The sequence below is a fragment of the Phyllostomus discolor genome, chromosome 13 (assembly GCF_004126475.2).
Source record: "Phyllostomus discolor isolate MPI-MPIP mPhyDis1 chromosome 13, mPhyDis1.pri.v3, whole genome shotgun sequence".
NCBI classification, from domain to species: domain Eukaryota; kingdom Metazoa; phylum Chordata; class Mammalia; order Chiroptera; family Phyllostomidae; genus Phyllostomus; species Phyllostomus discolor.
In genome coordinates, this window is record NC_040915.2 from 4,319,787 (window position 1) to 4,333,418 (window position 13,632).

At 42.1% G+C, this 13,632-nt stretch overlaps 1 protein-coding gene and 1 pseudogene across 1 annotated transcript in view; one reads left to right on the forward strand and one right to left on the reverse strand.

The window, feature by feature from the left end:
• Positions 1-2,309: 2,309 nt before the first annotated feature.
• The window catches only part of GCSAML (germinal center associated signaling and motility like), a 42,002-nt gene continuing 30,679 nt past the window's right edge, over positions 2,310-13,632 (forward strand). Inside the window, exon 1 of the mRNA XM_036014067.1 lies at positions 2,310-2,491. Coding sequence (XP_035869960.1) covers positions 2,463-2,491 — 29 coding nt within the window. The 5' untranslated portion in view covers positions 2,310-2,462. The remainder of the gene's footprint in view (positions 2,492-13,632) is intronic.
• On the reverse strand, positions 8,352-9,807 carry LOC114510359 (annotated as a pseudogene).

Sequence of the window (13,632 nt, forward strand, 5' to 3'; positions counted from 1 at the left end):
TCATGTTAAGTGTTCTTTACACACACACACACACACACACACACACACAAAAGGACACCAGGAAACTTGTGAAGGGGACGGGCATGTCTCTCTCCTTAACTGTGGTAATGGTATCAGGAATGTTCAAACCCATCAGATGGAATACATTAATAAATTCTGCTTGTGCATACCAGTCACACCTCAGTAAAGCAGGGGAAGGGTCTTTGAAAACCTACTTACCGGTGCAGAAAGACACATGTGCAGAGTGCTCTCCTTCCTGGAATTCTTTAGGCCAATGGGAGCGTGTGCGTTCACAGAGCAAAGACTGTAAATAGACATCAAAATGCACACGGGAATTTTTTCAGGGTACTAGGACTCTGGGTTACCTAAATGTTTTTTATGTTTTCTTATTTGCACTTTTTTAGATTTTCAATACCAAGCACCTAACAATTTAATAAGAAGAAAAACGCATGTGATTAAATATTTGTCTTTGACAGCACATGGTGGGGCGATTGTCTTTTATCAGAGCAAACAGAAGGTACCGTGTGTCCTTTCTACATAAAGTTCTGATATGTGAAAACTAAACTAGTTGGTAGGCAGGAGACCAAGCAGAAAGAACCAGCGAAAGAGCAAGCGAGTAGAGATTATTACCAGGAGCCTGTCCAGGGTGGAAATGACCTGCACGGGGCGGGGCAGGGGAGGAGTGCGTGGAGGCATTGCCTTGAAAGGACTGTCTGTCCTTCCACACAGCACTGAGATTCCAGAGGAAGCTGCGTAGTGTGCAGCCCTGCTGTGTTCCCTCAGTCGTCACAGCCACTGTCGCTGCAGAACACTTTCCTTCACTAGAAGCTCTCTTTTGCTTCTATTGCATTCCCTCCACGGATGAGGTGGGTGACATCCTGATGGTTCATGGATCAGCCTTCCATAGTAGAAACTGGAGACCTTTGGTGTGGTCCACACCTCTATCATTTAGTGGCTGGGACCTAATAGGGACCCACTTAATTGAGCATTTGGGGATTGATGAGTTTATTTGTGATTAATAAATGGTTTATTGCTGTGGTTCTCAAACGTTAGCAGGCAACAGGAAGAAGCCCCAGAGTTTCTGATTCCACAGGTGTGAGCTGGGACCTGGAATTCGCATTTCTAACAAGGTGACAGGTGCCCAGTGCTGCTGGTCTGGCCCCAGGGCTAGGGAATCCCTGGTCTAGCATCTGGCTGCTCAACGGGCCAGCAGCAGTGTCATCGGCTGCAAACTTGTGAGAAAGGCAGAACATCAGCCTGGTTTGGCAGCATCAGAACCTGCATCTAACAGGGTCCTCACGTGATTGGTGTGGACGTGAAAGCCTGGGGAGCTGGGCCCTGGGACAGAGGTTCTGCCAAGTGAATCAGATGAAGCAAACACTAGCAACGGGGTGTGTGACAGTCCTGTTCCCGTCATAATTTTTCTCAAGCTTATGATTAAAACAAAATTTAGAAAGAACCATAAGGCACTTGAACCTCTGAGCTCTGACGATGAGTAGGGGTAGATTAAATTTCATCAACCTTGGTATCCTTATTTGAAAAATATTTTAAAAGTTGAAATAGTTGAACACAGAGTTACTGAATTCAGCAAGCCAGTTTCGTTTTGGTTGAAAACTGCAGGGAGCCAGGCACCTGTCTGCACTCTGCTGGGCGGCAGGCACCATGAATAAGCTGTTTCACTCCCCCATCAGCGGTGGCTGGGAGTCAGCAGCCAGCGAATTGCCTGCCTTATCACTGCAGCCAGCCTGTGCTCTGTGGCTGTGCCGGGCGGTGCAGGGGAGGAAGTGGGGGCCAGATGGGGCAGATGGGTCTGTCAGGCCCTGGCTCCTTCCCCTGGCGGCTTTAGCCTTGGAACAATGGGAAGAATGCCTGCTCTGTGGCCCACCTTGAACAACATGAAGACCACACTCCTTTCTTTCTTGGGAGTCTTGTCTTTTGAAGTGTCAGACCTCTGAGGAAGGACCTTACAGATGATTTGATTTTCATGACTTGGGGAACACACTGAGATTTTCTTTCTTTTTGCTTTTTTTTTCTTACAAGACACTTTCTTCTTGTGTTTGGAAGAGGAAAGAGGACAAAGTGTTGGGAGTCTTGACATCAGATTTCTGAGGAATAGGTAAGCCCCTACCCTGCCTGATCCTGCAATCCTGGGATTTCCTTGAAAGCCGAGCGACCCCAGAGTGTTAGGTTTATTCTCTCATGCTTCGGTCTCCTGTTTTCCCACATTGTGTGCATGTGCCCATACACCAAAGTGTGCCTTCCTCCTCCCCTTCCCTCCCCTCCCCTTCTGAACGGTTCCCTCCTTCTCTAACACACCCATCCCCTGGGCTGGTGGTTGGCAGGAGCACAAGCCAGTGGTCAGATGCCACATCCGGCCCGCGTTGTGCTTTTCGTTGCTTTGGTCGAGACCACCCAAAGTGGAGTGCAACTCAGGAGCTGAGAGGCCGAGTCGTGCTGGCAGGATGGGAAATTGTCTCCTGAGAAAAGTCCGGTGAGTCCTGACTCTGGGCCCTGCCCTTCTCTGGAGAAAGAGAACAGGGGGGAGGAGGCTGAGCTTGCACACTTGGAAGGGTGGGGCATTTGTGCTCAAGAAGGCTTAACCTTGACAGCATCCTCCAGGAACACACAGTGGCCCCCTTCCCGTCACTCCTTCCCCTTCCTTGCTTTGGAAGCCGGGTAGGCCGCCAGTTCACTTGACTCCTGAAGAGTCAGGACCTGTCTTTACTCATCAAGGTAGAGAGATTATCTTCCCATTCACCAGCATCAAGGGCAGCCCCCTGAATAAACAGGTTCTTGAAACTATGGATGCAAAATCATGCACTCAAATGTTTTTGATTTAAGTAGTGACTTTCACCTCTCTACTTTTCAAGTGCTTTTGAAGTTGTAAAACAGATATGGATAACAGGCATTTTTTTACATCTTTCTTAAAGAATTGTCTCCTGAGCACCCTGCTCTGCATTAGCTCTCCCTGACCCTGCCAGTCTTGGTATGTTGTTATCTAAGAAGACTAGTTTTTACATTTACATATAATTGACACATAACACTGTGTAAGTCTAAGGTGTGTACAGTGCATTGATTTGGTACATTTATATATTGTAATATGATTACCACCATAGCATTTGTTATTAATTTTTGACAGTTTTAATACAATGTGCCTTGGAGAAAGCCTCTTTGGGTTGAGGTTATTTGGTGTTCCATTTGCTTCTTGGATTCAAGCAGCTCTTTCCATAGGTTTGGAAAGTTCTCATCCGCTATTTGTTTGAACAGACTCTCCATTCCCCTCTCTCTCTCTCCTTCTTCTGGAATGCCTGTTGTTCTCATATTGCTCTTTCTGATGGAGTCAGACAGTTCTCATATGATCTTTCATTTCTTTTTATGCTCAAGTCTCTCTCTTCTTTTCTCTGAGTCATTTCTAGATTTCTGTCTCCAATATCATGAATCCTTTTCTCCATCTGGTCAGCTGTATTTCCTATGCTCACTAGTTCATTCTTGATCTCTTTTATTGGGTTCTTCATCTTCAGAATTCCTGTTTGGTTCTTTTCTAATGTTTAAATCTCTATGGTAAAGTACTTGTTTCATTCATTGACTTGTTTTCTGAGCACATTAAATTGCCTGTCTGTATTTTCTTGATCTTGTTGAGCATTCTCAGAACTATAACCTTGAATTCTCTATTATTTATATTGCATATCGTCATGTCTTTATGGTTTTTTTCTGGAAATTTTTCATTTTCTTTCTGAGCTGCCACTTGATCTTGGTTATTCATTGTATTTGATGGATTCCTTCTCTGTGTAGGCTTTTAATATGAAAAGATCTTTCTCTTCTTTTCTAATAGGTGGTGCTGAATCACAAGTGTGTTTGTTTGAGATTTTTAAAAATTTATGTATTTTTAGAAAGAGGGGAAGGGAGGGAGAAAGAGATGGAAAGAAATGTCAATGTGTGGTTACCTCTTGTGTACCCCCAAGTGAGGACCTGGCCTGCAGCTCAGGCATGTGCCCTGACTGGGCATTGAACCTGCGACCCTTTGGTTCACAGGCCAGCACTCAATCCACTGAGCCACATGAACCAGGACACAAGTTTGTTTGTTTGTTTTTAAGTATATTTTATTGATTATGCTATTACACTTGTCCCATTTTTTCCTCTCCTCTTTATTCCCCTCTGTCCTGCACCTGTCCTCCCACCAGCATTCCCTTACCCCCTCAGTTCATGTCCATGAGTCATACATATAAGTTCTTTGGCTTCTACATTTCCCACACTATTCTTAACCTCCCCCTGTCTATTTTGTACCTACCATTTATGCTTCATATTCCCCACACCTTTTCCCCCATTCTCTCCCCTCCTTCTCCTCACTGATAGCCCTCCCTGTGATCTCCATTTCTGTGGTTCTATTCCTGTTCTAGTTGTTAGCTTAGTTTGTTTTTGTTTTTGTTATTTTTTAGGTTCAGTCATTGCTAGTTGTGAGTTAGTTGTCATTCTACTGTTCATATGTTTTATCTTCTTTTTCTTAGAAAAGTCCCTTTAACATTTCATAGAATAAGCATTTGGTGATGATGAACTCCTCTAACTTGACCTTATCTGGGAGGCACTTTATCTGTCCTTACATTCTAAATGATAGCTTTGCTAGATAGAGTAATCTTGGGTGTGACTGCCTTGCATGACTTTGAATACTTCTTTCCAGCCCCTTCTTGCCTGTAAGATTTCTTTTATGAAGTCAGCTGGTAGCCTTATGGGAACTCCTTTGTAGGCAACTGTCTCCTTTTCTCATGCTGCTTTTAAGATTCTCTCCCTACCTTTAATCTTGGCCAATGTAATTATGATGTGTCTCAGTGTGTGCTTTCTTGGGTCCAACTTCTTTGGGACTCTCTGAGCTTCCTGAACTTCCTGGAAGTCTATTTCCTTTGCCAGATTGGGGAGGTTCTCCTCATTATTTGTTCAAATAAGTTTTCAACTTCTTGCTTTTCCTCTTCTCCTTCTGGAATCCCTATTATATGAATGTTGGAAAGTTTAAAGTTGTCCTGGAGGTTCTTAAGCCTCTCCTCATTTTTTTTTGAATTCTTGTTTCTTCATTCTGTTCTGGTTGAATGTTTATTTCTTCCTTCTGCTCCCAATCAGTGATTTGAGTCTTGGTTTCTTTCCCTTCACTGCATATTTTTGGTTATTTCACTTCGCATAGCCTTCACTTCTTCCTTTATTTTGCGACCATAGTCAACCATTTCTGTGAGCATCCTGATTACCAGTGTTTTGAACTGTGCATCTGATAGGTTGGTTAGCTCTTCATTGCTTAGTTTTTTTTTTTCTGGGGTTTGATATATTCTTTCATTTGGGCCTTATTTCTTTGTTTTGGTGCACCTGTTTGGTTGTAAGGGGCAGAGCCTTAGGCATTCACCAGGGCAGGGCAACCCATGTTGTAGCACTATATGTGGACGAGGAGTCCAAGAGGGAACAGTGAGGCTTGCTCAGCTCTTGGCTGGTTTTCAGTCACTTCCCCCACTACCCACAAGCAAATTGGGCCCTTCTGGTGCTGATTCCCTGGTGGTTGAGTTTGTGTACATTCTAAGACCCTGTGGGTCTCTCCAACGAACTCTCCTGTGAGGCTGGGAGTTTCTCCCACCACCACAACACACTCAGGATTTTTCAGCCAGAGGTTTTGAGGCTTTATTTCCCAAAAGTTTTCTTTTGTGAAATCAGCTGATAACCTTATGGGAACTTCTTTGTAGGCAACTATCTCCTTTTCTCTTGCTGCTTTTAAGATTCTCTCCTTCTCTTTAATCTTGGGTAATGTAATTATGATGTGTCTTGGTGTGTGCTTCCTTGGGTCCATCTTCTGGAACCCTGGGTTGCATGGTCTGTCTCACCCCCCATTTGTTCCTCCTGGTTTATCTGCATGCAAATGTGGCACCTCCTGGTCCGCCAGCTGCCACCTTGCCACATGTCCTCCTGCCCTGGCTGCCCATCTCCACCCCTCCTATCAGTCTGGTGAATGTTTCTTCTTTAATTCCTTGATTGTTAGACTTCCATATGGTTCAATTTTCTCACAGTTCTGGTTATTTTTTAAGTTTTTGTGTTGTCCTTCTATTGGTTGTGGAAGGAAGCAAAGTGTATCTACCTACACCTCCATCTTGGCTGGAAATCCTGAATCACAAGTTTTTAGCTCTGTGAAATTCCATTGTTACCTCCTGCAGCCAGATGCTGCCATCAGTGTGGCAGGGATTCATGCAGGTGGTGTGGGCTGGAGGAACAAAGCCAACTTTTATGGTTTTTAAAAAATATATTTTATTGATTGTGCTATTACAGTTGTCCCATTTCCCCCCTTCATTCCCCTCCACCCTGCACACCCCCTCCCACCCACATTCCCCCCCTTTAGTTCATGTCCATGTGTCATAAGTTCTTTAGCTTCTACATTTCCCATACTATTCTTGCCCCCCACCCCACTGTCTATTTTCTACCTACCATCTATGCTACTTATTCTCTGTACCTTTTCCCCCTCTCTCCTTCTCCCACTCCCCTGTTGCTATCCCTCCATGTGATCTCCATTTCTGTGGTTCTATTCCTATTCTAGTTGTTCCCTTAGTTTGTTTTTGTTTTAGGTGTGGTCGTTAATAACTGTGAGTTTGTTGTCATTTTACTGTTCATATTTTTTATCTTCTTTTTCTTAGAGAAGTTCCTTTAACATTTCATATAATAAGGGTTTGGTGATGATGAACTCCTTTAACTTGACCTTATCTGAGAAGCACTTTATCTGCCCTTCCATTCTAAATGAAAGCTTTGCTGGATAGAGCAATCTGGGATGTAGGTCCTTGACTTTCATGACTTGGAATACTTCTTTCCAGCCCCTTCTTGCCTGCAAGGTCTCTTTTGAGAAATCAGCTGACAGTCTGATGGGAACTCCTTTGTAGGTGACTGTCTCCTTATCTCTTACTGCTTCTAGCATTCTCTCTTTCATTTTTTTTACCTTGGCTAATGTAATTATGATATGCCTTGGTGTGTTCCTCCTTGGGTCCAACTTCTTTGGGACTCTCTGAGCTTCCTGGACTTCCTGGAAGTCTATTTCCTTTGCCAGAATGGGGAAGGAAAGTCTATTTCCCTTATTATTTGTTCAAATAAGTTTTCCATTTGTTGCTCTTGCTCTTCTCCTTCTGGTACCCGTATAATTCAGATGTTGGAATGTTTCAAGATGTCCTGGAGGTTTCTAAGCCTCTCCTCATTTTTTTGAATTCTTATTTCTTCATTCTTTTCTGATTGTATGGTTTTTTTCTTCTTTCTGGACCACTCCATTGATTTGAGACCCAGTTTTCTTTCCATTACTATTGGTGTCCTGTGTATTTTTCCTCATTTCACTTAGTGTAGCCTTCATTTGTTTATCTAATTTGTGATCAAAATCAACCAATTCTGTGAGCTTCCTGATCACCAGTGCTTTGAACTGTGCATCTGATAGGTTGGCTATCTCCTGGTTGCTTAAAGTATTGGCTCTGGGGCTTTGATTTGCTCTTCCATTTGAACCTTTTTTTTTTTTTTTGGTCTTGTTGCACCTATTATGTAGTGAGGGGCAGACCCTTAGGTGTTCTCCAGGGCGGGGCACCCCAGTTGCTGGGATGTGACACTGTATGTGGGGGTGGGGTCAGGGACACGTTCTCTCTTAACAGGTTTCTTGATAAAACTGGATTTTTAGAAGAAAGTGCACAAATGGGCCTGAGAAGGTTTAGAAGCCTGACTAAAGACTGTCCAAGGAAATAATCTCAGTCAGCCATTGCAAGTAGCCATTCTTACCAGATATCTAATGCTTCATTTTTATTGCCCAGAAAACCTAAATGTTGGTGTATTCAAATTTGTTGAGTTTTTGCTTCATGAGTAGTGCTTTTGGGTATTTATTTATTTATTTATTAAGCTTTTTCTATTTTAATCTACAAGAAATATTCAGGAACAGATCAAAAGAGCATTTATTTCTTATAATGGAAGTGTGGCTTCTTATGCTTTCCATCTAAATTAGGGGTAAAAAATCCCAAGTTACTTTATTTTCAACGAGATATAAGTATAAAGTAATATTAAACATCTATATGAAATCAATCCTTTCTTCCGCCCAGTTCTACATAGAAGTACAAACAGTGAAAATTCATGATGTTGTGTGAAAACAGTGACTCTTGATAATATAGACTCAGTTATAGATTTTAATTCACAAATATATATATATATATATGTATATGCACACACACACTTTGTGTAGACAACTGTATGAAAATAGTCACAGTACCTGAGACACGAAGCAGCCCATCTTCCCTGACCTGGCACCTTATTACAGGGAAGATTAGTCTCTGATGCTTCACAAACACTTTTCAAGTTCAGGGTGGCCTTAGTCTTTACTGATCCCCTGCAGCCTCCAGCGTTTCAGGCTGACCATTCAGCTCGGGAGGAGCTGCGGAGCTGCAATCTGTAATCCACTTTGCTTCTTTATGTCCCGCCTTCTCTAGATCTGGGAGTTTTCTGACCAGAGCTTGGTGGCTCACTCTGTCACTGGCCAGGAGGCCTCCTCCTCAGTGCCTGGGAACCAGCGCAACTGATTCCTTCAGACGCCTTCCAAGGGCTTATAAAACGGCTTTGCCGGTCAGTATGGTATCTCACTTTTTGATGTATGTCCCAGGAACATATAGATCAGCTTCTTCTTGACTCTTACCGGGCACGCCCAAGAGTGCTAAAACTTTATAACCCCCACCGCCAGCCAGGATAATGTAGTCTGGTTTCCAAAAGCCTGGAGAGCAAATGGCTTGACCATCTGGGAATGGAAGCCAAACCCAAGATCCCTGGGCTCTTCTCACTGCAGGAAGTGCGGGCTGTCACATTTGACCCAGCACTTCCCTTTGCCCAAGCCCCATATTCAGAAAATGGCCTATGCATTACTCCTAGGACAGGCTTACCATGTATACAGCCACACACCTCACAGCAGTAACATACTTCTGAAGACCTTCCGTGTATTCCTGTGCAGCATCAAGTGGGTCAGTCCAGACAGCAGCACTTTCTGCTGCTACCTCTCTAGGGTAGCTATTTCCTTCAGGATGGCCTGGGTAATTTTAAGGTCCCTAAGATAACGCCCTGATGTTCCTCCCTATTTATCTGCACATTAGAGAAGGCAGTCTTGAGCAGGTAGAACATCTTGCAGTTGGATAGCATGTCCTCTTGGTCATCTTGTCATGGGCTGTGTTCCATGTCTTCCCTTTGAACTTCTCCTGGAGAACCTTGCTCTCGTGGACATGCCTCTCACTCCGTTGCCACCGTGGCCAGCATCTGGCGCACGGAGGGGGGTGGTACTCGCTGCTCAGGCCGAAGAGGCTGAAGTGGCTGACCAGGAAGCCCGAGTAGAGGTGGCAGAATGCAGGGACAGGCAGAGTCCTGTGTGGCCCACTGTGCGGGAGGCCTGGTGCTCCCAGCAGCGGCCCTCCAAGGCCGCCCTGCAGCCGCACTCGCTGCACTCGCGGCCAGCTCTGCAATGCTGCGCTGCGTCGCTCCTTCCTGGGAACGGCTGAGCGCCCCGCGCAGTGCACCTGCACCTTCCAGCTAGCTGAGCTTTGCCGGGGCAGCACGGTCCAGCTCCACAGCCGGCTGGTGGGTCTCCTGTCCACGTTAGCCAATCACCGGGAGGTGAAAAGGGGTTTTCTTTTTTTAAATAACTAAATTTCCTTTAACTGACTTCTACAATAAAGTAAAATTTGCACAAAATGAAATGAGCCAATTTTAAGGGTAACACTTGCTGAGTGTTTACAAATGTACACCTGCATAACCCGCACTCCAACCGGTCATGATGTTCAACTGTTTGATCATCTCGGAAAATTCCCTTCTGCCTCTTCTCTATCACCTGCAAACTCTGTCCCGATTTCTATACCTATCTTTGCTTCTTCATAAATGGACCCCAGGTGCTTGCTCGAGTCTGTGTTCTCTCAGTCACCATTAACGCCGGGAGAGGCCGCTCCCGCGCTGTGTGCTCCACATCCGTGGCTCCTTTCCAATGCGGAGTCCCGCAGGGTCTGCCTGCTGTGTGCGAATTACGGAAGCAGCATTACACTTTCTCCTACTGAAGGCTTCTGAGTTGCTTCCAGTTGGGGGCTCTCATGCATAAAGCTACTAAAATAGTCCTCTGTAAATGTTGTTTGTGGATGTGTGTTTTCTTTTCTCTTAGTTAATTTCCTATGAGTAGAATTGCTGGTTTATTCTTCCAGGTCTTAATGAAGAAGTTTTCCCCACTCTGATGTGACAAAATTATTATTCTGAATTTCCTTCAACTGACTCTCTCCTTAGATCTTTAATCCTTATTAGAACATGGCACGATATAGGGGTTTTGATTTTTCCCCCTCTCCAAATAGCCAGATGTTGCCATTCCATCTCTTAGAAGATCTATTCTTTTCCCATTGAGTTGTGGTTCCTTTATTACATATCAAGTTTCTACTTATAGATGGATCTGGTTTTTTGTACTCAATGTTTATATTGGACAGTTTCTTGTATTCCTTTACTAGTGGCATACTGTTTTGATTATTATGACTGTAATGTGACTTGGCATCCAATGTGAGGACATCACAGAAGTTTGGCACAGGGAATATAAACCATGGCAGATTTTTTTCCCTCCAGTTTGATGGGTTCCAATATAAATAATTGGGTGTTTGGGAAATCATTGGAATGGCTGAAGTGGTGGGCCTAAGGCCAGGCCTCTTGTGAAGTCACCTTCAGCCTGAGGACCTGACCCAGGGGAGCTGCTACCACGCAGGAGGCTCCTGCAGTAAGTCCACATTCAGGAGTCCCTCCCCGCCCCGCAGTGCTGTCTGAGAGGATGGAAGTGGACACTAGAACACTGACGCAGAGGAGCCTTTCTGTCACTGGGCCTGCTTGTGCAGCAAGAGCCACACGGGACCTCCAGACGCCCTGGGCAGCATCTGACTGGCAGCATGAGTCCTGGCAGTAAGTGTGTCCGGGACAGGTGGGACCACACACACAGACACTGTCAACGGTGTCAGCACGCGTCCTCTTGTCCTTTCTTTCAGGACTGACTGACTCTTCCAGGGCTTTATCCTCCCATTCTTATTTATACTAAATTTGTTGATTTTATCAGAAGAGCCAGCTTGAATTTTGATTGGGGTACACTATCTAATTTGAGAGCAAAATGCTACATGGATGCAGATACACTATTCCAGTTAAAACTGTTGTTTTTAATGAACTTATTCAGATATTTTAATAGATTTTAGTAGAATTCTAATGTTTGTTTTTCTTGCATTCTTTGTTAGATACCATTCACAACAGTAAAGTTATGAAGTACATTATTTCCTAGCCTGCTCTTGCTGAAATGCTACTGAATTCTTTTTTTAACCCTCACCTGAGGACATGTTTATTGATTTTAGAGAGAAAGGGGGAGGAGAGAGAGAGAGAGAGAGAAACATGGGTGTCGGTTGCCTCCCCTACATGCCTCAACCAGGGATCCAACCTGAAACCTAGGTATGTGCCCTCAGTGGGGGTGGAACCTGCAACCTTTTGGTGTACAGGATGATGCTCCAACTGACTGAGACATTTGGCCAGGGTGAAATGCTACTCAATTCTGTAAGATTATTTTTTATCTACCAGCATTGCTGACTTTCTTATTTCTTTTAATGGTTTGTTAAGTTGACTGGGCTTTATAAAAGTTAATATATAATAAGATATATTATATCTAGTTATATATTAAATATTTTCTCTCCTTTTTATTTCTTATAACTCATACTTGCATCTCATCTTATACCATCATTATGTTTGAAATATCTGTATCCTTGGGTGTTCTTGTCTTATAACTGATCTTAGATTTTTTTCTAAATCATTTTCATTAAATCTGCTGTATGTTTTTGGTACACTGACTTGTCTTAAAATCAGTTGTATGTTTTTTATTTTCAGTGAGGTAGATATTATCAAATGCAATTTTTGGAAACTATTGAGATAACCTTGTAATTTTTCTCTTAGACTTCTAAATGTAAATTGTATTAATAGACTTTGTGTTGCTGATCTATCCTGGAATTTCTGGGATAAAACCCACTTAATTGTAGGGCATATTATTTTTATTGCAAATTTTAGGTTGAGCTCACTCATGTTTTATTGACAACTATAGTATTTTCATGAGTCATTTGGGCCTATATTTTTGTCTCCTCTTCATTTAATCTTGGAGTGAAGAATATCCTAATCTCAATATTTTCTACTTTTGGGACATCTTCTTAAGATAAGCTACATTTGTCACATAAAGTTTGGTAAAATTTTATTTGGAACTATGTGAGCTAAAGTTTTGGAGGTATATAAAGTACTCAAGTACCAATTTATGAATTTTTAAAAATATATCCATTTTAAGTCATTTATTATATATAATTGTTCATAATAGTTTTAGCTCTATACTCATTCTGAAGTGTGTTTGTGTTACTTTTCATCACTTCTCTTTTTACTGAATTGATCTTGCCAGACTTTGGCCCATCTTACTGATACCAGCACTTTCTGATATTCAGTTCTCTATTACCTTTATCTCTGCCCATAGCCTTTCTTGTTTTCACTTTCTTTTTCATTTTCTCCATAATTTTTCTTTATATCCTTCAAAGAGTCTTGTAGAGTTTTTACTATTATTTTTTTATGTTTTAAGACAGCTACTTTATACCTATACTTATTCTTTAAGGAGGATTACTTATTATATTACCTAAGGTCTAGACAGACAGACATTTTTAGTTATCATTTCATTGTTGATTTTTAACTTTATTGCTTAATGGAGAAATAGTGTGCACATTGTAGATATTCTGAATATTTATTTAGATTTCTTTTTTGAAGTTATAGTGCCTTAAGCTAATGTCAAACATCTTGACAGTTACACAAAGAAAAAACCCAACATTATGGAAAAAATCACCCACTATCTCAATACTTTGGCCAAGATATATTTCTATGCTTAATTTAATATCTAGTTTTTTAATAATAGAGTATTAGTTGATTTATTAATTCAGTCAACAAATCTTTGTACAGCACCTATGGCCTGACATTATCTGAATTCCTTTTATTAAAAAAATTTTATACTTCATGTATGGCAGAGTTGAGTATCCATTTATGGTCAGTGATATTAATGACATGAAATTCCAGTTTGGTTCCTGCTAATGTTATGGGTTTTATGCTCCTGTTTTTAACTTTAAAATACTAGCATTGTTTAGAAGGGCAAGTCAGTGAATCATTAATAACCTCAGGGAGAATTATTTTAGCAGATCCTTTCTTCATTGACCAGTTTAGGAAAATGAAATCATGAGGAAACTGGACTCCAGGGAAACAGAAAGATACAAGAAGGTAGGGAACAGTGAAATTAATTTTGCTAGATGTACAATCTATACTATTAAGTAATTATGTCATTCAGATTTGAATACTTGCGAATATTATCCAGATCTCTATCTATGGTCTCATCCTATATAAAAAAAAAAGCCGCTTATTCTGAAAATCCGACTTGTGTTATATTTAATAAGTTCTATTATTTGTTTAGTGGCCCCCTATGTCAATATTTAACAATGTCTCTGTACTTTTTAACATCAACACTGAAGAGATGCCTTCTCAGTGAATATTGGCAGTAAGTGAGAGTGGCGCTCACAGCCTACACCGTTTCTGTACAGCCTAACACAG